General features: G+C 45.5%; 1 protein-coding gene across 1 annotated transcript in view; it reads left to right on the top strand.

The window, feature by feature from the left end:
- The window catches only part of NTN1 (netrin 1), a 197,644-nt gene that overhangs the window by 144,179 nt on the left and 25,660 nt on the right, over nucleotides 1-27,805 (top strand). Inside the window, exons 4-6 of the mRNA XM_075279300.1 lie at nucleotides 10,344-10,532; nucleotides 16,735-16,884; nucleotides 27,034-27,087. Of these exons, the coding sequence (XP_075135401.1) occupies nucleotides 10,344-10,532; nucleotides 16,735-16,884; nucleotides 27,034-27,087 (393 nt within the window). The remainder of the gene's footprint in view (nucleotides 1-10,343; nucleotides 10,533-16,734; nucleotides 16,885-27,033; nucleotides 27,088-27,805) is intronic.

The following is a 27,805-nucleotide window of genomic DNA, read 5'->3' as shown; positions in this document are numbered from 1 at the left end:
TACATACATTACATTACTTATTATACCCCAGAGCTGCGCTCACTATTCTGCTGGTGCAGTCACTGTGTACATACATTACATTACTTATCCTGTATTATACTCCAGAGCTGCGCTCACTATTCTGCTGGTGCAGTCACTGTGTACATACATTACATTACTTATCCTGTATTATACTCCAGAGCTTCGCTCACTATTCTGCTGGTGCAGTCACTGTGTACATACATTACATTACTTATCCTGTATTATACTCCAGAGCTGCGCTCACTATTCTGCTGGTGCAGTCACTGTGTACATACATTACATTACTTATCCTGTATTATACTCCAGAGCTGAGCTCACTATTCTGCTGGTACAGTCACTGTGTACATACATTACATTACTTATCTTGTATTATACTCCAGAGCTGCGCTCACTATTCTGCTGGTGCAGTCACTGTGTACATACATTACATTACTTATCCTGTATTATACTCCAGAGCTGCGCTCACTATTCTCCTGGTACAGTCACTGTGTACATACATTACATTACTTATCTTGTATTATACTCCAGAGCTGCGCTCACTATTCTCCTGGTACAGTCACTGTGTACATACATTACATTACTTATCCTGTATTATACTCCAGAGCTGCGCTCACTATTCTGCTGGTGCAGTCACTGTGTACATACATTACATTACTTATCCTGTATTATACTCCAGAGCTGCGCTCACTATTCTGCTGGTGCAGTCAGTGTGTACATACATTACATTACTTATCTTGTATTATACGCCAGAGCTGCGCTCACTATTCTCCTGGTGCAGTCACTGTGTACATACAGTACATTACTTATCCTGTATTATACTCCAGAGCTGCGCTCACTATTCTGCTGGTACAGTCACTGTGTACATACATTACATTACTTATTATACCCCAGAGCTGCGCTCACTATTCTGCTGGTGCAGTCACTGTGTACATACATTACATTACTTATCCTGTATTATACTCCAGAGCTGCGCTCACTATTCTGCTGGTGCAGTCACTGTGTACATACATTACATTACTTATCCTGTATTATACTCCAGAGCTGCGCTCACTATTCTGCTGGTGCAGTCACTGTGTACATACATTACATTACTTATCCTGTATTATACTCCAGAGCTGCGCTCACTATTCTGCTGGTACAGTCACTGTGTACATACATTACATTACTTATCCTGTATTATACTCCAGAGCTGCGCTCACTATTCTGCTGGTGCAGTCACTGTGTACATACATTACATTACTTATCCTGTATTATACTCCAGAGCTGAGCTCACTATTCTGCTGGTACAGTCACTGTGTACATACATTACATTACTTATCTTGTATTATACTCCAGAGCTGCGCTCACTATTCTCCTGGTACAGTCACTGTGTACATACATTACATTACTTATCTTGTATTATACTCCAGAGCTGCGCTCACTATTCTCCTGGTACAGTCACTGTGTACATACATTACATTACTCATCCTGTATTATACCCCAGAGCTGCGCTCACTATTCTGCTGGTGCAGTCACTGTGTACATACATTACATTACTCATCCTGTATTATACCCCAGAGCTGCGCTCACTATTCTGCTGGTGCAGTCACTGTGTACATACATTACATTACTTATCCTGTATTATACTCCAGAGCTGCGCTCACTATTCTGCTGGTACAGTCACTGTGTACATACATTACATTACTTATCCTGTATTATACTCCAGAGCTGCGCTCACTATTCTGCTGGTACAGTCACTGTGTACATACATTACATTACTTATCCTGTATTATACTCCAGAGCTGCGCTCACTATTCTGCTGGTGCAGTCACTGTGTACATACATTACATTACTTATCCTGTATTATACTCCAGAGCGGCGCTCATTATTCTGCTGGTACAGTCACTGTGTACATACATTACATTACTTATCCTGTATTATACTCCAGAGCTGCGCTCACTATTCTGCTGGTGCAGTCAGTGTGTACATACATTACATTACTTATCTTGTATTATACGCCAGAGCTGCGCTCACTATTCTCCTGGTGCAGTCACTGTGTACATACATTACATTACTTATCCTGTATTATACTCCAGAGCTGCGCTCACTATTCTGCTGGTGCAGTCAGTGTGTACATACATTACATTACTTATCTTGTATTATACGCCAGAGCTGCGCTCACTATTCTCCTGGTGCAGTCACTGTGTACATACATTACATTACTTATCCTGTATTATACTCCAGAGCTGCGCTCACTATTCTGCTGGTACAGTCACTGTGTACATACATTACTTATCCTGTATTATACTCCAGAGCTGCGCTCACTATTCTGCTGGTGCAGTCACTGTGTACATACATTACATTACTTATCCTGTATTATACTCCAGAGCTGCGCTCACTATTCTGCTGGTGCAGTCACTGTGTACATACATTACATTACTTATCCTGTATTATACTCCAGAGCTGCGCTCACTATTCTCCTGGTGCAGTCACTGTGTACATACATTACATTACTTATCCTGTATTATACGCCAGAGCTGCGCTCACTATTCTCCTGGTGCAGTCACTGTGTACATACATTACATTACTTATCCTGTATTATACTCCAGAGCTGCGCTCACTATTCTGCTGGTGCAGTCAGTGTGTACATACATTACATTACTTATCTTGTATTATACGCCAGAGCTGCGCTCACTATTCTCCTGGTGCAGTCACTGTGTACATACATTACATTACTTATCCTGTATTATACTCCAGAGCTGCGCTCACTATTCTGCTGGTACAGTCACTGTGTACATACATTACTTATCCTGTATTATACTCCAGAGCTGCGCTCACTATTCTGCTGGTGCAGTCACTGTGTACATACATTACATTACTTATCCTGTATTATACTCCAGAGCTGCGCTCACTATTCTGCTGGTGCAGTCACTGTGTACATACATTACATTACTTATCCTGTATTATACTCCAGAGCTGCGCTCACTATTCTGCTGGTACAGTCACTGTGTACATACATTACATTACTTATCCTGTATTATACTCCAGAGCTGCGCTCACTATTCTGCTGGTACAGTCACTGTGTACATACATTACATTACTTATCTTGTATTATACTCTAGAGCTGCGCTCACTATTCTGCTGGTGCAGTCACTGTGTACATACATGACATTACTTATCCTGTATTATACTCCAGAGCTGCGCTCACTATTCTGCTGGTGCAGTCAGTGTGTACATACATTACATTACTTATCTTGTATTATACTCCAGAGCTGCGCTCACTATTCTCCTGGTGCAGTCACTGTGTACATACATTACATTACTTATCCTGTATTATACTCCAGAGCTGCGCTCACTATTCTGCTGGTGCAGTCAGTGTGTACATACATTACATTACTTATCCTGTATTATACTCCAGAGCTGCGCTCACTATTCTGCTGGTGCAGTCACTGTGTACATACATTACATTACTTATCCTGTATTATACTCCAGAGCTGCGCTCACTATTCTGCTGGTGCAGTCACTGTGTACATACATTACATTACTTATCCTGTATTATACTCCAGAGCTGCGCTCACTATTCTGCTGGTACAGTCACTGTGTACATACATTACATTACTTATTATACCCCAGAGCTGCGCTCACTATTCTGCTGGTGCAGTCACTGTGTACATACATTACATTACTTATCCTGTATTATACTCCAGAGCTTCGCTCACTATTCTGCTGGTGCAGTCACTGTGTACATACATTACATTACTTATCCTGTATTATACTCCAGAGCTGCGCTCACTATTCTGCTGGTACAGTCACTGTGTACATACATTACATTACTTATCCTGTATTATACTCCAGAGCTGCGCTCACTATTCTGCTGGTGCAGTCACTGTGTACATACATTACATTACTTATCCTGTATTATACTCCAGAGCTGCGCTCACTATTCTGCTGGTACAGTCACTGTGTACATACATTACATTACTTATTATACCCCAGAGCTGCGCTCACTATTCTGCTGGTGCAGTCACTGTGTACATACATTACATTACTTATCCTGTATTATACTCCAGAGCTGCGCTCACTATTCTGCTGGTGCAGTCACTGTGTACATACATTACATTACTTATCCTGTATTATACTCCAGAGCTGCGCTCACTATTCTGCTGGTACAGTCACTGTGTACATACATTACATTACTTATCCTGTATTATACTCCAGAGCTGCGCTCACTATTCTGCTGGTGCAGTCACTGTGTACATACATTACATTACTTATCCTGTATTATACTCCAGAGCTGAGCTCACTATTCTGCTGGTACAGTCACTGTGTACATACATTACATTACTTATCTTGTATTATACTCCAGAGCTGCGCTCACTATTCTCCTGGTACAGTCACTGTGTACATACATTACATTACTTATCTTGTATTATACTCCAGAGCTGCGCTCACTATTCTCCTGGTACAGTCACTGTGTACATACATTACATTACTTATCCTGTATTATACTCCAGAGCTGCGCTCACTATTCTCCTGGTGCAGTCACTGTGTACATACATTACATTACTCATCCTGTATTATACCCCAGAGCTGCGCTCACTATTCTGCTGGTGCAGTCACTGTGTACATACATTACATTACTCATCCTGTATTATACCCCAGAGCTGCGCTCACTATTCTGCTGGTGCAGTCACTGTGTACATACATTACATTACTTATCCTGTATTATACTCCAGAGCTGCGCTCACTATTCTGCTGGTACAGTCACTGTGTACATACATTACATTACTTATCCTGTATTATACCCCAGAGCAGCGCTCACTATTCTGCTGGTGCAGTCACTGTGTACATACATTACATTACTTATCCTGTATTATACTCCAGAGCTGCGCTCACTATTCTGCTGGTACAGTCACTGTGTACATACATTACATTACTTATCCTGTATTATACTCCAGAGCTGCGCTCACTATTCTGCTGGTGCAGTCACTGTGTACATACATTACATTACTTATCCTGTATTATACTCCAGAGCGGCGCTCATTATTCTGCTGGTACAGTCACTGTGTACATACAACATGACTTATCCTGTATTATACTCCAGAGCTGCGCTCACTATTCTGCTGGTACAGTCACTGTGTACATACATTACATTACTTATCCTGTATTATACTCCAGAGCTGCGCTCACTATTCTGCTGGTACAGTCACTGTGTACATACATTACATTACTTATCTTGTATTATACGCCAGAGCTGCGCTCACTATTCTCCTGGTGCAGTCACTGTGTACATACATTACATTACTTATCCTGTATTATACTCCAGAGCTGCGCTCACTATTCTGCTGGTGCAGTCACTGTGTACATACATTACATTACTTATCCTGTATTATACTCCAGAGCTGCGCTCACTATTCTGCTGGTACAGTCACTGTGTACATACATTACATTACTTATCCTGTATTATACTCCAGAGCTGCGCTCACTATTCTGCTGGTGCAGTCACTGTGTACATACATTACATTACTTATCCTGTATTATACTCCAGAGCTGCGCTCACTATTCTGCTGGTGCAGTCACTGTGTACATACATTACATTACTTATCCTGTATTATACTCCAGAGCTGCGCTCACTATTCTGCTGGTACAGTCACTGTGTACATACATTACATTACTTATCCTGTATTATACTCCAGAGCTGCGCTCACTATTCTGCTGGTACAGTCACTGTGTACATACATTACATTACTTATCCTGTATTATACTCCAGAGCTGCGCTCACTATTCTGCTGGTGCAGTCACTGTGTACATACATTACATTACTTATCCTGTATTATACTCCAGAGCTGCGCTCACTATTCTGCTGGTGCAGTCACTGTGTACATACATTACATTACTTATCCTGTATTATACTCCAGAGCTACGCTCACTATTCTGCTGGTGCAGTCACTGTGTACATACATTACATTACTTATCCTGTATTATACTCCAGAGCTGCGCTCACTATTCTGCTGGTACAGTCACTGTGTACATACATTACATTACTTATCTTGTATTATACTCTAGAGCTGCGCTCACTATTCTGCTGGTGCAGTCACTGTGTACATACATGACATTACTTATCCTGTATTATACTCCAGAGCTGCGCTCACTATTCTGCTGGTGCAGTTACTGTGTACATACATTACATTACTTATCCTGTATTATACTCCAGAGCTGCGCTCACTATTCTGCTGGTGCAGTCACTGTGTACATACATGACATTACTTATCCTGTATTATACTCCAGAGCTGCGCTCACTATTCTGCTGGTACAGTCACTCTTTACATACATTACATTACTTATCCTGTATTATACCCCAGAGCTGCGCTCACTATTCTGCTGGTGCAGTCACTGTGTACATACATTATATTACTTATCCTGTATTATACTCCAGAGCTGCACTCACTATTCTGCTGGTGGAGTCACTGTGTGCACACATTACATTACTTATCCTGTATTATACTCCAGAGCTGTGCTCATTATTCTGCTGGTACAGTCACTGTGTACATACATTACATTACTTATCCTGTATTATACTCCAGAGCTGCGCTCACTATTCTGCTGGTGCAGTCACTGTGTACATACATTACATTACTTATCCTGTATACGCCGTGCGAGATTTTGAGCGCTGTATACGCTCCCATTGAAATCAATGGGAGCGTGGATAGTAAACGCAGCGTTATTTTGCGGCCGCGGCACGTTACTCGGTGTGAATGCAGCCTTAGGGTTTCTTTAAGGAAATAAGCCAATCAGTCAGCTCACAGGTATACTGACTATAAGTGAAGACGTCTTGTGCTGTATATACAGGAAGCCTGCAGTGATCTCTCCGGGGAGGTTGTAGGGTTTTTATCGGGTTATTCCGGGGTAGTGTCGGCGTTTGGGGAACGTTGTGAGATTTGCCAGGAAGGATCATTGAAGCGATAAGATATAATTTGCCTGCAGGGAGTTGAGCGGCCGCAGCCGGGACCTGACACTTGTTTTGAAGCTCAAAGACCATGGGGATCCATTACTGGAAGCAGCGACAGGTACAGGAACTTATCATGACAATGTAATATCACAGTCTGCAGTCTGGAGGGGCCATCGCACCCATGGGGGGGGGGGGCAGGTGCAGATACTAGGACCCCCAGATACTATGTATGTTCTATCAAACTGATCAGGGAACAGCCAAAGGAGGGCAAAGCTGAGACCCCGCACAATAGGTAGCTGGGGTATATAGAGGGTGCGGTATATAGATTGGTGGGGTATATAGAGGAGTGGGGTATATAGAGGGGTGGGGTATATAGAGGGGTGGGGTATATAGAGGGTGGGGTATATAGAGGGGTGGGGTATATAGAGGGGTGGGGTATATAGAGGGGTGGGGTATATAGATTGGTGGGGTATATAGAGGGTGGGGTATATAGAGGGGTGGGATATATAGATTGGTGGGGTATATAGAGGGTGGGGTATATAGAGGCTGGGGTATATAGAGGGGTGGGGTATATAGATTGGTGGGGTATATAGAGGGTGGGGTATATAGAGGGGTGGGATATATAGATTGGTGGGGTATATAGAGGGGTGGGGTATGCCGATCCTCCTGTCCCTCTTCCATGTCTCTCCTATGGGGTGCGCTGACATAGAGGTGACTTATGGGATGTTATTTTGTGCTGATCTTTGGGGGGCCGCCGCCGCTCAGCTCTTGTTCCGCAGGGTCTGGGAGGCGGCCATGGAACTGGTCAGACGTCTGATACACAGCACAGTCAGACTGACAACCCGGGGGTTACGTGTTCGCCTCAGTACGGTTGTCACTACTAAACCGTAAATCTCACTCTGCAAATTCCATTCACCTGCGGGGTCTGCAGATATCTGTACTGGCAGGAGGAAGGAGAGTATAACATGAAATCTGCAGCATGTGAACAGACCCTAAAGCAGTTGTGAATGTGAATGGTGGAAAATGAAGAAATGAATGAAATTCTGTCCAGTGCTCGGGATGTATTCAGCTCATGGAGAAGCCGTATGTGGCCAGAGATGGGCGGGGGCAGCGAGGGAGGGGAGCGATAGTTGTCAGATTGTCAGCCATGTAATGTAACACGTGTAATGTAATAATGTAACGTAATAATGTAACACATGTAATGTAATAATGTAACACATGTAATGTAATAATGTAACAGGTGTAATGTAATAATGTAACGTAATAATGTAACAGGTGTAATGTAATAATGTAACAGGTGTAATGTAATAATGTAACAGGTGTAATGTAATAATGTAACAGGTGTAATGTAATAATGTAACGTATGCTCCGGACACATCACTGCGATCATAGGGACAGCTCTAGAGCTCTATATGTGGTCCATTGACCCCTATACATCTTTTTTTGGCAGTTTGCCTATGTATAGAAGAGCAGAAGGTATACGGATATATAGTGACCTAGCAAAGGCCAAAAGGCTACTTAGGAGACTGTAGATTTGGGGTATCTCCCAGGAGTGCGTCCCCTCCGATCCACCAAACATAAGGGTTATATGATCACCATTGTCCGGTGCTCTGCTGAATGGTGCGCTCACTTATTCGGGGACGTTGTGCAGTTATTGTCGCCATTCAGAGCCCTGAGATATTGATCCTACTCCAGTCATGTCCGCACTACGTGTCGTGTCTTGTATTTTGCCAGTCCCTGGCCATGTGCTTCGTCCGGCCTCCCCCTCACGGCTCAGATTCCTGCGGCCTCCGCTTTCTACAAAAGAAAAGAATGCGTCCCAATCCTTCACCTTCCCCCTCCCGACACCTCCATCTTTTCTTCTTACACCTTTCTGCGTCTCCAGAACAGTCGTCACTCAGCAGATCGTCAGCCCCGCACGGCGCCCCCACCTGTCAGCCCTTGTGTTTTCGTCAGCTCGTCGTCAGGCGGCCATCATCAGGACCACATTGTTGTGACAGCGGATCCTTGTCTGACAGAAGAAATTCCTGTCGCTGGACATTCACGAGCGGTGACCCCGCAAAATATTTGTAGGACTTTCGGCATCAAAGCAGAACTTTCCAAACACTTCTGTCCATGTCGCTTTCCCGTCATTCATCACGATGATGGCACTGGAGGTTGTATAGAGGGATCCAGGTGACGGCCTCACATTCCTCACACCTCCATACTGGTGGCCTCTACCACAAGTCATTAGAAGAGCCTTTGTTACCTGTAGAGGTGGCGGCTCCGATCTCGGGGACTCTATTTAAAGGCTCGAATGTTCTCCGTGCACATTGAACACAACATGGAGAATCTTATGGTGCTCAGCAGTCTTCTGTCTCAGATCTACCAAATCTGCATTGGCCCCCAGATTCTCAGACCATTCAAAGCACACTGAGCTTCAGTAGTCTGAGACGTCTCCATATTCCCAGATCAACCAGTCCCTGAGCAGGGGGGTCTCAGACCACCAGAGCAGTGGGCATAGGGTGGATGGATGCAGTGGGGGAATCTGTACCCTAAAAATGAGACACCAGACTGGTCACTGTATGTTCCCCTTGTTGGGTTAAAGAGTTTGTTCAGGTTAAAGCCTGGAGATACAGGAGGAGGCCAGGGAAAGGGTTAAAAAACCAAAAAATAACCCCCCTGTCCCCAGTGCTCCGCTATGCCCCAGCACGGTCAGGTTGCTCCCGGGACATCACAGGTGACATATGTGAGCGCTATCCTGGTTCCACTGGAGCAGCCTCGGAGCGTCACTGGAGCGCACAATGGCGGGGACACCGGAGCAGTGAGGACAGGTGAGTATGGGTTGTTTCTTTTTCCGAACCCCTTCCCCGGCCTCCTTGTGCAAAAGTCTATATCCTGGACAACCCCCGCAAGATCTTTGCAGACCTGAGATTTGACTTAAGGTTGAGGGTCCTGGTAATAATCTCTCCCTGCACGCGCCGTGCGTCTCGCCCATATTACTCACATCCATGACATGTATGGTTAATCCGTACTACGAGAATCAATCGATAATAAAGCAGTCACTGCGATCCTGAGCACCGCTATAATACAGCACCTAAGCCCTGGGCGGAGCAGTCACTTGTGTAAAACATGAAGAAGAACCCAAAGACGGGGACTTGTGGTCGCCTGTCATGGAGGACGGTCATTGCTTTATTGCACACTTTATGCAACATTAGTAATGTAATGGCTTTGGTTTCTGTCCGTCTAACCAGGTCACTCAGTCCAGTTTTGGTGTAATACAATATAATATACCGTAACATAATATACTATACCGTAATATACCGTAACATAATATAATATACCATAATATAACATAATATAATATACCATAACATAACATTATATAATAAGCTTTTCTCTGCTTTTTCCCCAGCCTGTAACTGTAACCTGCACGCCCGCCGCTGCCGTTTCAACATGGAGCTCTTCAAGCTGTCCGGTCGCCGGAGCGGAGGGGTCTGTCTGAACTGCCGGCATAACACCGCCGGCCGTCACTGCCACTACTGCAAGGAGGGCTACTACCGGGACATGACCAAGCCCATCACCCACAGAAAGGCCTGTAAAGGTGAGGGGGCCGAGCACGATCTGACCTCAGAGCCGTCATGACGTCATTGTGTGTTTTATGCATGACTGTACTTGTACGGTGACATTCTTGTAAAGAACACCTGTCTGACATTGTATTTGGTGGGTGGGGGGGTCAGGTGCTGAAATATACCCCCTTACCCATATCCTATTCACTGATAAGATGACGCTTTCCAACTTTCATAGAGCGCAGGAAGGAAAGGCAGAAACGTGTGAAAATGACTTGTACGGGCAGAGAAAGGTGTCGCCTGGAGCAGACGGAGCCGCCATGTCAGGGGTCTCCAAAGGGTTTGGGGGTCCTATATCCCTATGCACTATATGGGGCCAGGCCGTAGCGTAATTTGGTATTGGTAGGAATCATCCTAAGAGGTTATATTAAGGCTCCGTTCCCACGGAGTAACGCGGCGCTCATTCTGACACGTAAACACATGTCAGAGTCAGCAATTCAAAACAGATCCCATTGACTTCAATGTGTAGCGCGCGTAAGACGTAACCCATTGAAGTGACTCTGACACGTGAGCGCCGCGTTACTCCGTGGGAACAGAGCCTTATACTGACTAGAAGATGTGACACTTATCCAGTCGTCCATATGTACAGGCACCCCCTGACACCCCGCTACAGGTATTCACATATACTGACACATACGCTTCCCCCATCGGCGTTCCCAGAATTTGTCCCTGTAGTTCATTGCTCGTTACTTTAACCCTTTCCTCTCCGGCAGCGAGACACAATCACCATCACTGACTGGCAGGGAAAATGTTAAATTCCAGTGACATAGAAAGAGGTTAAAATTTTCTGTATGGGGCTCTGCCACCCCCCTCCAGAGCCCGGCACAGGTGTGCATACCAGGGGACAGTGGGACGCATTGAACAGGTTAAGCAGACCTGGAGAAAAGTGAAGGGGGGGAGGGTGTAGATTTTGGTACAAAGGCTGGATGCTTTGACGAATGGCCCCAGACATATTTTTGGGGAAGATTGGAGAGAGGGTGGAGGGGAACTTCAGGTTAAGCCACGTGCAAACATATCAGAGGAGTGATGGGGGGGGGGGATGCAGGTGTTGTCTGCCTGGGGTGAGGCCGTTCCCACAAGTGCAGGAGAAGACGCCAGGAGGTCACATACGTCCCCTGTACACGGCAGGGAGAAGCGGCCATTACTGCAGTCACCCCCACCATGGCAGTGCCCGGCACTAGTGTCCCTTATAGGATGGCACTGACCGCACTAGTCCTATGTAGCTGTAGGGGGGGCCATTGCCTCCATATGCTATTAGTACAGGGCAGGGAGAAGCGGCCATTACTGCTGTCACCCCCACCATGGCAGTGCCCGGCACTAGTGTCCCTTATAGGATGGCACTGACCGCACTAGTCCTATGTAGCTGTAGGGGGGGCCATTGCCTCCATATAGTATTAGCACAGGGCAGGGAGAGGCGGCCATTACTGCTGTCACCCCCACCATGGCAGTGCCCGGCACTAGTGTCCCTTACAGGATGGCTCTGCCCCATCTGCACTAGTCCTATGTAGCTGTAGGGGGGGCCATTGCCTCCATATAGTATTAGCACAGGGCAGGGAGAAGCGGCCATTACTGCTGTCACCCCCACCATGGCAGTGCCCGGCACTAGTGTCCCTTATAGGATGGCACTGACCGCACTAGTCCTATGTAGCTGTAGGGGGGGCCATTGCCTCTATATGCTATTAGTACACGGCAGGGAGAAGCGGCCATTACTGCTGTCACCCCCACCATGGCAGTGCCCGGCACTAGTGTCCCTTATAGGATGGCTCTGACCGCACTAGTCCTATGTAGCTGTAGGGGGGGCCATTGCCTCCATATAGTATTAGCACAGGGCAGGGAGAGGCGGCCATTACTGCTGTCACCCCCACCATGGCAGTGCCCGGCACTAGTGTCCCTTACAGGATGGCTCTGCCCCATCTGCACTAGTCCTATGTAGCTGTAGGGGGGGCCATTGCCTCCATATAGTATTAGCACAGGGCAGGCAGGTTTCTTCTTATTGCTTCCTCGGATTAATCTCAACCATATTAGATTTCAGACTCTGGGACAATCCTGAAATTAAATCCGTCATGTAAAGAGACAACCCCGACATGGCCGGCCCTGATATCGGAGGTTACAGAAAGCCTCTTAATAATGTCCCAGACGCTCCTTGTAATATCGGAAAGCCTTCTGCGCTGCCACCAGGGACGTGCTGGGAGCTGCGACGAATCTCCTTTCCGGCCGTCCCTTTGCTTATTCTTTGTCCCATCTCAATAGAAAGGTTCTGATCGCTTTAATCCACCTGGCCAAAACAAACCCTGCAAAGCTGTACCTGCTTAACCCCTCATATTCTGGAAGGTGTGCCTGCCGAAATCACTGGTGTGTAAGGTCAGAGCCTTCCTGAGACCGACACAGCCCGATCCTGCATTACACCCGAGGCCGACACGGCCCGATCCTGCACTACACCCGAGACCGACACGGCCTGATCCTGCATTACACCCGAGACCGACACAGCCCGATCCTGCATTACACCCGAGACCGACACAGCCCGATCCTGCACTACACTGGAGACTGACACGGCCCGATCCTGCATTACACCCGAGACCGACACGGCCCGATTCTGCATTACACCCGAGACCGACACGGCCCGATCCTGCATTACACCCGAGACCGACACGGCCCGATTCTGCATTACACCCGAGACCGACACGGCCCGATCCTGCATTACACCCGAGGCCGACACGGCCCGATCCTGCATTACACCCGAGGCCGACACGGCCCGATCCTGCATTACACCCGAGACCGACACAGCCCGATCCTGCATTACACCCAAGACCGACATGGCCCGATCCTGCACTACACCCGAGACCGACACGGCCCGATCCTGCACTACACCCGAGACCAACACAGCCCGATCCTGCACTACACTGGAGACCAACACAGCCCGATCCTGCATTACACCCGAGACCGACACAGCCCGATCCTGCACTACACCCGAGACCGACACAGCCAGATCCTGCACTACACTGGAGACTGACACAGCCCGATCCTGCACTACACCCGAGACCGACACAGCCCGATCCTGCACTACACCCGAGACCGACACAGCCCGATCCTGCACTACACTGGAGACTGACACAGCCCGATCCTGCACTACACCCGAGACCGACACAGCCCGATCCTGCATTACACCTGAGACCGACACAGCCCGATCCTGCATTACACCCGAGACCGACACAGCCCGATCCTGCATTACACCCGAGGCCGACACAGCCCGATCCTGCATTACACCTGAGACCGACACGGCCCGATCCTGCATTACACCTGAGACTGACACAGCCCGATCCTGCACTACACCCGAGACTGACACAGCCCGATCCTGCATTACACCCGAGGCCGACACAGCCCGATCCTGCATTACACCCGAGGCCGACACAGCCCGATCCTGCATTACACCCGAGGCCGACACAGCCCGATCCTGCATTACACCCGAGACTGACACAGCCCGATCCTGCATTACACCCGAGGCCGACACAGCCCGATCCTGCATTACACCTGAGACCGACACGGCCCGATCCTGCATTACACCTGAGACTGACACAGCCCGATCCTGCACTACACCCGAGGCCGACACAGCCCGATCCTGCATTACACCTGAGACCGACACGGCCCGATCCTGCATTACTCTATACAGAGTGCTGCCTTATTCCCATCCAATGTGACGCTATGGCAGCAGTACAGAGACCTCCTATAAGGTGCCGGCTCCATCCACAGCGGCCCAGTCCACGTGACCCCGCACATTATAAGTAGCCGTCCCCATTCTCCACATCTTCGTCCCTCCGTCACTCGCTCCCGCGTTTCTCGCTCAGTTTTTGTTGCTTTTCTCTTTTCATCTCTCCATGACACACATCTATGCGGTGACCTTTGGCGTGCGGAGCAGGTGACACGCCAGGTGTCATGTGTGTATCTGCGGGAGTCACATAGCTCCCTGCACCTGTGCTATGAAGCAGGTGTATTAACCTCTTCCCTCCCACACAGAGAGCCTCAGACTATGAAACTGTCTCCTATACTTCAGCAGGTACAAGATCTGGGCTCACACCCCGGTATGGCGGCTCGTCACTCCCGTATGTAGTCGCCACCCCTTATACCTCCTTATACCACCACAATTGTCTCCGGATCTGATACCTGTATACGGTCAGAGGTCTCGTTCCTTAAGATCCAGGCCAGACAATCCCTTCTGCACCTTGGCTGAGTTTCAGTAGATCGGGGCCGCGGCCTCCTGGAGATCTCCTTGTCCGCACTTCCTTGTTTCTCTGAAAATAAGACGGTATTATATATATATATATATGTTAATATTATGTTTCTTCCTCCGAGTACAGGGCTAGGGCTTATTTTCGGGGTAGGTCCTATTTCTCAGGTATAGAGTGAATCAGATGAGTCTTGTAGAATGGTCAGGCTTAGTAGGGCCTAAATTACATTCACAATTGGGTCAGTGGGGCTGAAACAAACTTACTGGCGCTCTCTATCCCCCTCCTTTACACTTATGGAGGTGCTGTAGTAGTAGTGACTGGGAGGCGGGACTTGTGAGGCGGACTAAGGGCGGGACTTGTGAGGCGGACTAAGGGCGGGACTTGTGAGGCGTACTAAGGGCGGGACTTGTGAGGCAGACTAAGGGCGGGACTTGTGAAGCAAACTCAGGAGGCAAGACTTGTTAGACTGACTAAGGGCGGGACTTGTGAAGTGAACTCAGGAGGCGGGACTTGTGAGGCGGACTAAGGGCAGAACTTGTGAGGCAGACTAAAGCCGGGACTTGTGAGGCGGATTAAGGGTGGGACTTGTGAGGTGGACTAAGGGCGGGACTTTTGAGGCGAACTCAGGAGGCGGGACTTGTGAGGCAAAATCAGGAGGCGGGACTTGTGAGGTGGACTCATTAGGTGGGAGGCAGGACTTGTGAGGCGGACTCATTAGGTGGGAGGCGGGCCTTGTGAGGCGGACTCATTAGGTGAGAGGCGGGCCTTGTGAGGCGGACTCATTAGGTGGGAGGCGGACCTTGTGAGGCGGACTCATTAGGTGGGAGGCGGGACTTGTGAGGCGGACTCATTAGGTGGGAGGCGGGACTTGTGAGGCGGACTCATTAGGTGGGAGGCGGGCCTTGTGAGGCGGACTCATTAGGTGGGAGGCGGGCCTTGTGTGGCGAACTCATTAGGTGGGAGGCGGGCCTTGTGAGGCGGACTCATTAGGTGGGAGGCGGGCCTTGTGTGGCAGACTCATTAGGTGGGAGGCGGGACTTGTGAGGCGGACTCATTAGGTGGGAGGCGGACCTTGTGAGGCGGACTCATTAGGTGGGAGGCGGGCCTTGTGTGGTGGACTCATTAGGTGGGAGGCGGACCTTGTGAGGCGGACTCATTAGGTGAGAGGTGGGCCTTGTGAGGCGGACTCATTAGGTGGGAGGCGGGCCTTGTGTGGCAGACTCATTAGGTGGGAGGCGGGACTTGTGAGGCGGACTCATTAGGTGGGAGGCGGGCCTTGTGAGGCGGACTCATTAGGTGGGAGGCGGGCCTTGTGTGGCAGACTCATTAGGTGGGAGGCGGGACTTGTGAGGCGGACTCATTAGGTGGGAGGCGGACCTTGTGAGGCGGACTCATTAGGTGGGAGGCGGGCCTTGTGAGGCGGACTCATTAGGTGGGAGGCGGGCCTTGTGTGGCAGACTCTGGAGCGGATTTTGCAGGGCACTTGTCCAGGACGGTGGGGAGCTATAGGCTTCTTATTCTCAGTCCCCGTGTCACGTGACATAACCTGGCGCTGACTCTAACCAGTCGCTTGTTAACCTTAAGAGATCCCCCCACCTCTATGAGATGTTTGTGATTTTCCCCTCCTGGACGTCTTTAGATTCTGGTCAGAGTTCATCAGTTATGACAATGCGCCCTGTTATTTCATTACAATATGGCAGCCATCTCTGCAGAACTCGGATGGTCCAGACCACACAATGGCCGCCGTGGGCTCCGGTATCGGGCGCCTTGTACCTGATTCTGCTTCAGTAGTCGGCTTGCATGATAGATTTACCTTATGCTGTTTCCTCGCTCCCGACCTGCCTCCCCTCCCCCCCTGCAGATCTAAGTGTCTTTGCTGTGTAATGTGGTTGTAGTTTTTGCTTTCTGACCTTGTGCTGTTCTCCAACCCCTTCTCCTCTGTTCCCCCCTGCAGCCTGCGACTGCCATCCGGTTGGTGCGGCCGGCAAAACCTGTAATCAGACCACAGGGCAATGTCCTTGCAAAGATGGTGTGACTGGTATAACGTGCAATCGATGTGCCAAGGGCTACCAACAAAGCCGCTCTCCCATTGCCCCCTGCATAAGTATGTGTTGTCAGTCTTACATGTTTTGTTATAGAGCAGTGCCGTGCACCCCTGGGGGGCAGAGACCACCCTGTACCCTAATGCTATTAACCAGGTGGATGCTGGACCCGACCCCTAGAGCTCATGGAAGCAGCCATGTCATGTGCTAGATGGAGAGTCTGCAGGGTCACACTTAGATACAGCAGAAGCCAGGCTTAGATACACACTAGCATTATCAGGATACAGAGAGCGCTCCCTCCGCCTGCTGTCCGTATACTTTCACTCTCAGAATCGCTTTCTTCTGCCGTGTGTTACAGGCTGCGCTCATGTCTGTATCCGTGTTCAGAGACTCCAATGTAGCGACCACAGAAAGTCAACAGAAGATAAACTGCAGCGAGTCCGACTAAGTCTGGTGGTGTCAGAGCAACTAATGCGGGCTCTGAGGGAGCAGAACAATGGACAGAAATGTGACAAGAAGGTTCTGCATCATAATAGGAACAAACATGGCCGAGGAAAGCGAGACTGGGAACATATACAGTATATACACCACTCAGTATACAGTATCACACAGGAGAGGATTAGATACAGCTCAGTATACAGTATCACACAGGATAGGATTAGATACAGCTCAGTATACAGTATCACACAGGATAGGATTAGATACACCACTCAGTATACAGTATCACACAGGATAGGATTAGATACACCACTCAGTATACAGTATCACACAGGATAGGATTAGATACAGCTCAGTATACAGTATCACACAGGATAGGATTAGATACAGCTCAGTATACAGTATCACACAGGATAGGATTAGATACAGCTCAGTATACAGTATCACACAGGATAGGATTAGATACAGCTCAGTATACAGTATCACACAGGATAGGATTAGATACACCACTCAGTATACAGTATCACACAGGATAGGATTAGATACAGCTCAGTATACTGTATCACACAGGATAGGATTAGATACACAGCTCAGTATACAGTATCACACAGGATAGGATTAGATACACAGCTCAGTATACAGTATCACACAGGATAGGATTAGATACACAGCTCAGTATACAGTATCACACAGGATAGGATTAGATACAGCTCAGTATACAGTATCACACAGGATAGGATTAGATACACAGCTCAGTATACAGTATCACACAGGATAGGATTAGATACACAGCTCAGTATACAGTATCACACAGGATAGGATTAGATACAGCTCAGTATACAGTATCACACAGGATAGGATTAGATACAGCTCAGTATACAGTATCACACAGGATAGGATTAGATACACCACTCAGTATACAGTATCACACAGGATAGGATTAGATACAGCTCAGTATACAGTATCACACAGGATAGGATTAGATACAGCTCAGTATACAGTATCACACAGGATAGGATTAGATACAGCTCAGTATACAGTATCACACAGGATAGGATTAGATACACCGCTCAGTATATAGTATCACACAGGATAGGATTAGATACACAGCTCAGTATACAGTATCACACAGGATAGGATTAGATACAGCTCAGTATACAGTATCACACAGGAGAGGATTAGATACAGCTTAGTATACAGTATCACACAGGATAGGATTAGATACAGCTCAGTATATAGTATCACACAGGATAGGATTAGATACACAGCTCAGTATACAGTATCACACAGGATAGGATTAGATACAGCTCAGTATATAGTATCACACAGGAGAGAATTAGATACAGCTCAGTATACAGTATCACACAGGATAGGATTAGATACAGCTCAGTATACAGTATCACACAGGATAGGATTAGATACAGCTCAGTATACAGTATCACACAGGATAGGATTAGATACACAGCTCAGTATACAGTATCACACAGGAGAGGATTAGATACAGCTCAGTATACAGTATCACACAGGATAGGATTAGATACAGCTCAGTATACAGTATCACACAGGATAGGATTAGATACAGCTCAGTATACAGTATCACACAGGATAGGATTAGATACAGCTCAGTATACAGTATCACACAGGATAGGATTAGATACACAGCTCAGTATACAGTATCACACAGGATAGGATTAGATACACAACTCAGTATACTGTATCACACAGGATAGGATTAGATACAGCTCAGTATACAGTATCACACAGGATAGGATTAGATACACAGCTCAGTATACAGTATCACACAGGATAGGATTAGATACAGCTCAGTATACAGTATCACACAGGATAGGATTAGATACACGGCTCAGTATACAGTATCACACAGGATAGGATTAGATACACAGCTCAGTATACAGTATCACACAGGATATTATTAGATACAGCTCAGTATACAGTATCACACAGGATAGGATTAGATACAGCTCAGTATACAGTATCACACAGGATAGGATTAGATACAGCTCAGTATACAGTATCACACAGGATAGGATTAGATACACAGCTCAGTATACAGTATCACACAGGATATTATTAGATACAGCTCAGTATACAGTATCACACAGGATAGGATTAGATACAGCTCAGTATACAGTATCACACAGGATAGGATTAGATACACGGCTCAGTATACAGTATCACACAGGATGGGATTAGATACACAGCTCAGTATACAGTATCACACAGGATAGGATTAGATACAGCTCAGTATACAGTATCACACAGGATAGGATTAGATACACAGCTCAGTATACAGTATCACACAGGATAGGATTAGATACACAGCTCAGTATACAGTATCACACAAGATAGGATTAGATACAGCTCAGTATACAGTATCACACAGGATAGGATTAGATACACAGCTCAGTATACAGTATCACACAGGATAGGATTAGATACAGCTCAGTATACAGTATCACACAGGATAGGATTAGATACACAGCTCAGTATACAGTATCACATAGGATAGGATTACATACAGCTCAGTATACAGTATAACACAGGATAGGATTAGATACAGCTCAGTATACAGTATCACACAGGATAGGATTAGATACAGCTCAGTATACAGTATCACACAGGATAGGATTAGATACACCGCTCAGTATACAGTATCACACAGGATAGGATTAGATACAGCTCAGTATACAGTATCACACAGGATGGGATTAGATACACAGCTCAGTATACAGTATCACATAGGATAGGATTAGATACACAGCTCAGTATACTGTATCACACAGGATAGGATTAGATACAGCTCAGTATACAGTATCACACAGGATAGGATTAGATACAGCTCAGTATACAGTATCACACAGGATAGGATTAGATACAGCTCAGTATACAGTATCACACAGGATAGGATTAGATACACAGCTCAGTATACAGTATCACACAGGATAGGATTAGATACAGCTCAGTATACAGTATCACACAGGATAGGATTAGATACACAGCTCAGTATACAGTATCACATAGGATAGGATTACATACAGCTCAGTATACAGTATCACACAGGATAGGATTAGATACAGCTCAGTATACAGTATCACACAGGATAGGATTAGATACAGCTCAGTATACAGTATCACACAGGATAGGATTAGATACAGCTCAGTATACAGTATCACACAGGATAGGATTAGATACAGCTCAGTATACAGTATCACACAGGATAGGATTAGATACACGGCTCAGTATACAGTATCACACAGGATAGGATTAGATACACAGCTCAGTATACAGTATCACACAGGATAGGATTAGATACACAGCTCAGTATACAGTATCACACAGGATAGGATTAGATACAGCTCAGTATACAGTATCACACAGGATAGGATTAGATACACAGCTCAGTATACAGTATCACACAGGATAGGATTAGATACACAGCTCAGTATACAGTATCACACAGGATAGGATTAGATACACAGCTCAGTATACAGTATCACACAGGATAGGATTAGATACACAGCTCAGTATACAGTATCACACAGGATAGGATTAGATACACCGCTCAGTATACAGTATCACACAGGATAGGATTAGATACACCGCTCAGTATACAGTATCACACAGGATAGGATTAGATACACCGCTCAGTATACAGTATCACACAGGATAGGATTAGATACACAGCTCAGTATACAGTATCACACAGGATAGGATTAGATACACAGCTCAGTATACAGTATCACACAGGATAGGATTAGATACAGCTCAGTATACAGTATCACACAGGGTAGGATTAGATACACAGCTCAGTATACAGTATCACACAGGATAGGATTAGATACACAGCTCAGTATACAGTATCACACAGGATAGGATTAGATACAGCTCAGTATACAGTATCACACAGGATAGGATTAGATACAGCTCAGTATACAGTATCACACAGGATAGGATTAGATACACAGCTCAGTATACAGTATCACACTGGATAGGATTAGATACAGCTCAGTATACAGTATCACACAGGATAGGATTAGATACACAGCTCAGTATACAGTATCACACAGGGTAGGATTAGATACACAGCTCAGTATACAGTATCACACAGGATAAGATTAGATACACAGCTCAGTATACAGTAACACACAGGATAGGATTAGATACACAGCTCGGTATACAGTATCACACGGGATAGGATTAGATACACAGCTCAGTATACAGTATCACACAGGATAGGATTAGATACACAGCTCAGTATACAGTATCACACAGGATAGGATTAGATACACAGCTCAGCATATAGTATCACACAGGATAGGATTAGATACACAGCTCAGTATACAGTATCACACAGGATAGGATTAGATACAGCTCAGTATACAGCATCAGACAGGATAGGATTAGATACACAGCTCGGTATACAGTATCACACGGGATAGGATTAGATACACAGCTCAGTATACAGTATCACACAGGATAGGATTAGATACACAGCTCAGTATACAGTATCACACAGGATAGGATTAGATACACAGCTCAGTATACAGTATCACACAGGATAGGATTAGATACAGCTCAGTATACAGCATCAGACAGGATAGGATTAGATACAGCTCAGTATACAGTATCACACAGGATAGGATTAGATACACAGCTCAGTATACAGTATCACATAGGGTAGGATTAGATACACAGCTCAGTATACAGTATCACACAGGATAGGATTAGATACACAGCTCAGTATACAGTATCACACAGGATAAGATTAGATACACAGCTCAGTATACAGTATCACACAGGATAGGATTAGATACACAGCTCAGTATACAGTATCACAAAGGATAGGATTAGATACACAGCTCAGTATACAGTATCACACAGGATAGGATTAGATACAGCTCAGTATACAGTATCACACAGGATAGGATTAGATACACAGCTCAGTATACAGTATCACACAGGATAGGATTAGATACACAGCTCAGCATATAGTATCACACAGGATAGGATTAGATACACAGCTCAGTATACAGCATCAGACAGGATAGGATTAGATACAGCTCAGTATACAGTATCACACAGGATAGGATTAGATACACAGCTCAGTATACAGTATCACACAGGATAGGATTAGATACACAGCTCAGTATACAGTATCACACAGGATAGGATTAGATACACGGCTCAGTATACAGTATCACACAGGATAGGATTAGATACAGCTCAGTATACAGTATCAGACAGGATAGGATTAGATACACGGCTCAGTATACAGTATCACACAGGATAGGATTAGATACACGGCTCAGTATACAGTATCACACAGGATAGGATTAGATACACGGCTCAGTATACAGTATCACACAGGATAGGATTAGATACAGCTCAGTATACAGTATCACACAGAATAGGATTAGATACACAGCTCAGTATACAGTATCACACAGGATAGGATTAGATACAGCTCAGTATACAGTATCACACAGGATAGGATTAGATACACGGCTCAGTATACAGTATCACACAGGATATTATTAGATACAGCTCAGTATACAGTATCACACAGGATAGGATTAGATACAGCTCAGTATACAGTATCACACAGGAGAGGATTAGATACAGCTCAGTATACAGTATCACACAGGATAGGATTAGATACACAGCTCAGCAGTCAGTATCACACAGGATAGGATTAGATACACAGCTCAGTATACAGTATCACATAGGGTAGGATTAGATACACGGCTCAGTATACAGTATCACACAGGATAGGATTAGATACACAGCTCAGTATACAGTATCACAAAGGATAGGATTAGATACACAGCTCGGTATACAGTATCACACGGGATAGGATTAGATACACAGCTCAGTATACAGCATCACACAGGATAGGATTAGATACACAGCTCAGTATACAGTATCACACAGGATAGGATTAGATACACAGCTCAGCATATAGTATCACACAGGATAGGATTAGATACACAGCTCAGTATACAGCATCAGACAGGATAGGATTAGATACAGCTCAGTATACAGTATCACACAGGATAGGATTAGATACACAGCTCAGTATACAGTATCACATAGGGTAGGATTAGATACACAGCTCAGTATACAGTATCACACAGGATAGGATTAGATACACAGCTCAGTATACAGTATCACACAGGATAGGATTAGATACACAGCTCAGTATACAGTATCACAAAGGATAGGATTAGATACACAGCTCAGTATACAGTATCACACAGGATAGGATTAGATACAGCTCAGTATACAGTATCACACAGGATAGGATTAGATACACAGCTCAGTATACAGTATCACACAGGATAGGATTAGATACAGCTCAGTATACAGTATCACACAGAATAGGATTAGATACACAGCTCAGTATACAGTATCACACAGGATAGGATTAGATACAGCTCAGTATACAGTATCACACAGGATAGGATTAGATACACGGCTCAGTATACAGTATCACACAGGATATTATTAGATACAGCTCAGTATACAGTATCACACGGGATAGGATTAGATACAGCTCAGTATACAGTATCACACAGGAGAGGATTAGATACAGCTCAGTATACAGTATCACACAGGATAGGATTAGATACACAGCTCAGCAGTCAGTATCACACAGGATAGGATTAGATACACAGCTCAGTATACAGTATCACATAGGGTAGGATTAGATACACGGCTCAGTATACAGTATCACACAGGATAGGATTAGATACAGCTCAGTATACAGTATCACACAGGATAGGATTAGATACACAGCTCAGTATACAGTATCACACAGGATAGGATTAGATACAGCTCAGTATACAGTATCACACAGGATAGGATTAGATACACAGCTCAGTATACAGTATCACACAGGATAGGATTAGATACACGGCTCAGTATACAGTATCACACAGGATAGGATTAGATACACAGCTCAGTATACAGTATCACACAGGATAGGATTAGATACAGCTCAGTATACAGTATCACACAGAATAGGATTAGATACACAGCTCAGTATACAGTATCACACAGGATAGGATTAGATACAGCTCAGTATACAGTATCACACAGGATAGGATTAGATACACGGCTCAGTATACAGTATCACACAGGATATTATTAGATACAGCTCAGTATACAGTATCACACAGGATAGGATTAGATACAGCTCAGTATACAGTATCACACAGGAGAGGATTAGATACAGCTCAGTATACAGTATCACACAGGATAGGATTAGATACACAGCTCAGCAGTCAGTATCACACAGGATAGGATTAGATACACAGCTCAGTATACAGTATCACATAGGGTAGGATTAGATACACGGCTCAGTATACAGTATCACACAGGATAGGATTAGATACACAGCTCAGTATACAGTATCACACAGGATGGGATTAGATACACAGCTCAGTATACAGTATCACACAGGATAGGATTAGATACAGCTCAGTATACAGTATCACACAGGATAGGATTAGATACAGTTCAGTATACAGTATCACACATGATAGGATTAGATACACCGCTCAGTATACAGTATCACACAGGATAGGATTAGATACAGCTCAGTATGCAGTATCACACAGGATAGGATTAGATACACAGCTCAGTATACAGTATCACACAGGATGGGATTAGATACACAGCTCAGTATACAGTATCACACAGGGTAGGATTAGATACACAGCTCAGTATACAGTATCACACAGGATGGGATTAGATACACAGCTCAGTATACAGTATCACACAGGATAGGATTAGATACAGCTCAGTATACAGTATCACACAGGAGAGGATTAGATACACAGCTCAGTATACAGTATCACACAGGGTAGGATTAGATATACAGCTCAGTATACAGTATCACACAGGATAGGATTAGATACAGCTCAGTATACAGTATCACACAGGATAGGATTAGATACACAGCTCAGTATACAGTATCACACAGGGTAGGATTAGATACACAGCTCAGTATACAGTATCACACAGGATAGGATTAGATACACAGCTCAGTATACAGTATCACACAGGATAGGATGAGATACACAGCTCAGTATACAGTATCACACAGGATAGGATTAGATACACAGCTCAGTATACAGTATCACACAGGATAGGATTAGATACACAGCTCAGTATACAGTATCACACAGGATAGGATGAGATACACAGCTCAGTATACAGTATCACACAGGATAGGATTAGATACACAGCTCAGTATACAGTATCACACAGGATAGGATTAGATACACGGCTCAGTATACAGTATCACACAGGATAGGATTAGATACACAGCTCAGTATACAGTATCACACAGGATAGGATTAGATACACAGCTCAGTATACAGTATCACACAGGATAGGATTAGATACAGCTCAGTATGCAGTATCACACAGGATAGGATTAGATACACAGCTCAGTATACAGTATCACACAGGATGGGATTAGATACACAGCTCAGTATACAGTATCACACAGGGTAGGATTAGATACACAGCTCAGTATACAGTATCACACAGGGTAGGATTAGATACACAGCTCAGTATACAGTATCACACAGGATAGGATTAGATACACAGCTCAGTATACAGTATCACACAGGGTAGGATTAGATACAGAGCTCAGTATACAGTATCACACAGGATAGGATTAGATACACGGCTCAGTATACAGTATCACACAGGATAGGATTAGATACACGGCTCAGTATACAGTATCACACAGGATAGGATTAGATACACAGCTCAGTATACAGTATCACACAGGGTAGGATTAGATATACTGGCTGCCTCCATAGTTTAGGGCCGGGTCCATGTGATGTATAATAGATGGTTCGGCTCCTACCACAAGTGCTGGATATGGGGTATCTGAGGAGCTCGGACCACCTATTTGCCGTATACTCTGGTGCGACCCCCGGAAGATATGACAGGATTGCTTTACTGTGTTTTGTTCCTACGGTTTAATCTTTGTGTAAGTTTCTGCTCCATCTATAAGATCTCCGCTGTCTTCACCGCCAGCAAGCAGAGATTTTGAGAACTGCAGGAATTAAAGTGGTTTTCCTTCCCCAAACTGATTCTCAGGATAGTTCTCCAGTATGTGATTTGTTGGAGCCCAACATCGGACCCCGCAGAGATCTAGAAGCTTCTATAGTATGGGACAGATGCAGCAACACTCCTATCCCGAGAGCAGCGCCTCTCACTTACTAGTGGTGGATCCAGTGAACTGCAGCGCCCCTTCTATTACCAGAATGTTTGTCCTGCTGCAAGCGCTGGCCATCTACTGGAGACTGCGGGAATAGCTGATCTGTGCGGGGTCTGGCGGTGTCGGACATTACATACTGGAGAACTATCCTGTGGACATCAATGTGGGACCAGAAAACACCAGTAATAATTATACAAGGATTAAACTGCAACAATATTATCGTTATCTAATAATAATCCAATTCTGTTTGGCTCCTCCCACTCCCAGTTGTATCTCCTCTCCTCGGTATATCTCCCCCCTCCCTGTCCTGTATTAGCGCCCCGCTATATTCCCCTATATCCTGATGTTTTACTCTTCCTCCGCTTCCATTAATCGCCCCCGCTCGCTTCCGTAGATGTGCACGAATCCCTAGGGAAGACTAACCGCACACCCCGACAGTTACACAACTACATCGCTGGCGCCATACGCAGATTGTAATAACGCTCATGTCTCCTTCTTTCTCCCCAACGCATAGAGATCCCAGTAGCTCCTCCCACTACGGCGGCGAGCAGCACCGAGGAACCAGCCGGTAAGTCCTTACGTGGTGGACGCTCACCAATAGGTCTCTGGATGAGCAAGTAACACAATTCACATTATATGACGGAGTATATGATGGAGAGATTAGGAGATGATCGGAAGCCGTAGAGAAATGTACAGGACATTATAGAGGAGTAATGAGGGGAATAATCCACTGAGGGTGAGATAGAAAACTTACCGAGAGCCTCAGCTGTGACATTGTGGAGTCAGAACAAAGTTACCATATATTGTAAGTGATTGTATCATTTATTAGTTTGTTACTGTCCTCGGGATCCATCACTGAGGTTTATATGAAGCTGAGGATAGTTACCGCCTCTCTCTGACAATGGTCGGCCGCCATTTATGAAGAGGTCGGAGCAGAGATTTGGCGACCCCATAGCCCCGGCCGCTGTGTCTCTGTGTTCGGCTCCTTTCGCTCTTTGTTCTGTATCTGGGGTCGAGTGTTTTCTGCGCATTTATTACTAGTGGGGGTTTTGGAGCAGCCATATTGGATTCTGTACCTGAAATAGAAGACATTTGTGTCTTAGATTAAAATTTCTTGACTTTTGCTTTTGGGGCTTTTTGCTCCATTTTGGTTCACAGAAGTCCCGGTGATAACATTTGGCCGGCCGTCTTATACTCAGATATATTTTTGGAAATGACAAAGTCAGCTGCGTCTGTAATTGCTGTGAAATCAGTTTCATCTGCAGAATGGAGGGGGGAGGGGGGGA

Source organism: Leptodactylus fuscus, chromosome 6, assembly GCF_031893055.1.
Source record: "Leptodactylus fuscus isolate aLepFus1 chromosome 6, aLepFus1.hap2, whole genome shotgun sequence".
NCBI lineage: Eukaryota > Metazoa > Chordata > Amphibia > Anura > Leptodactylidae > Leptodactylus > Leptodactylus fuscus.
This window is presented reverse-complemented; position numbering and strand designations above follow the sequence as displayed.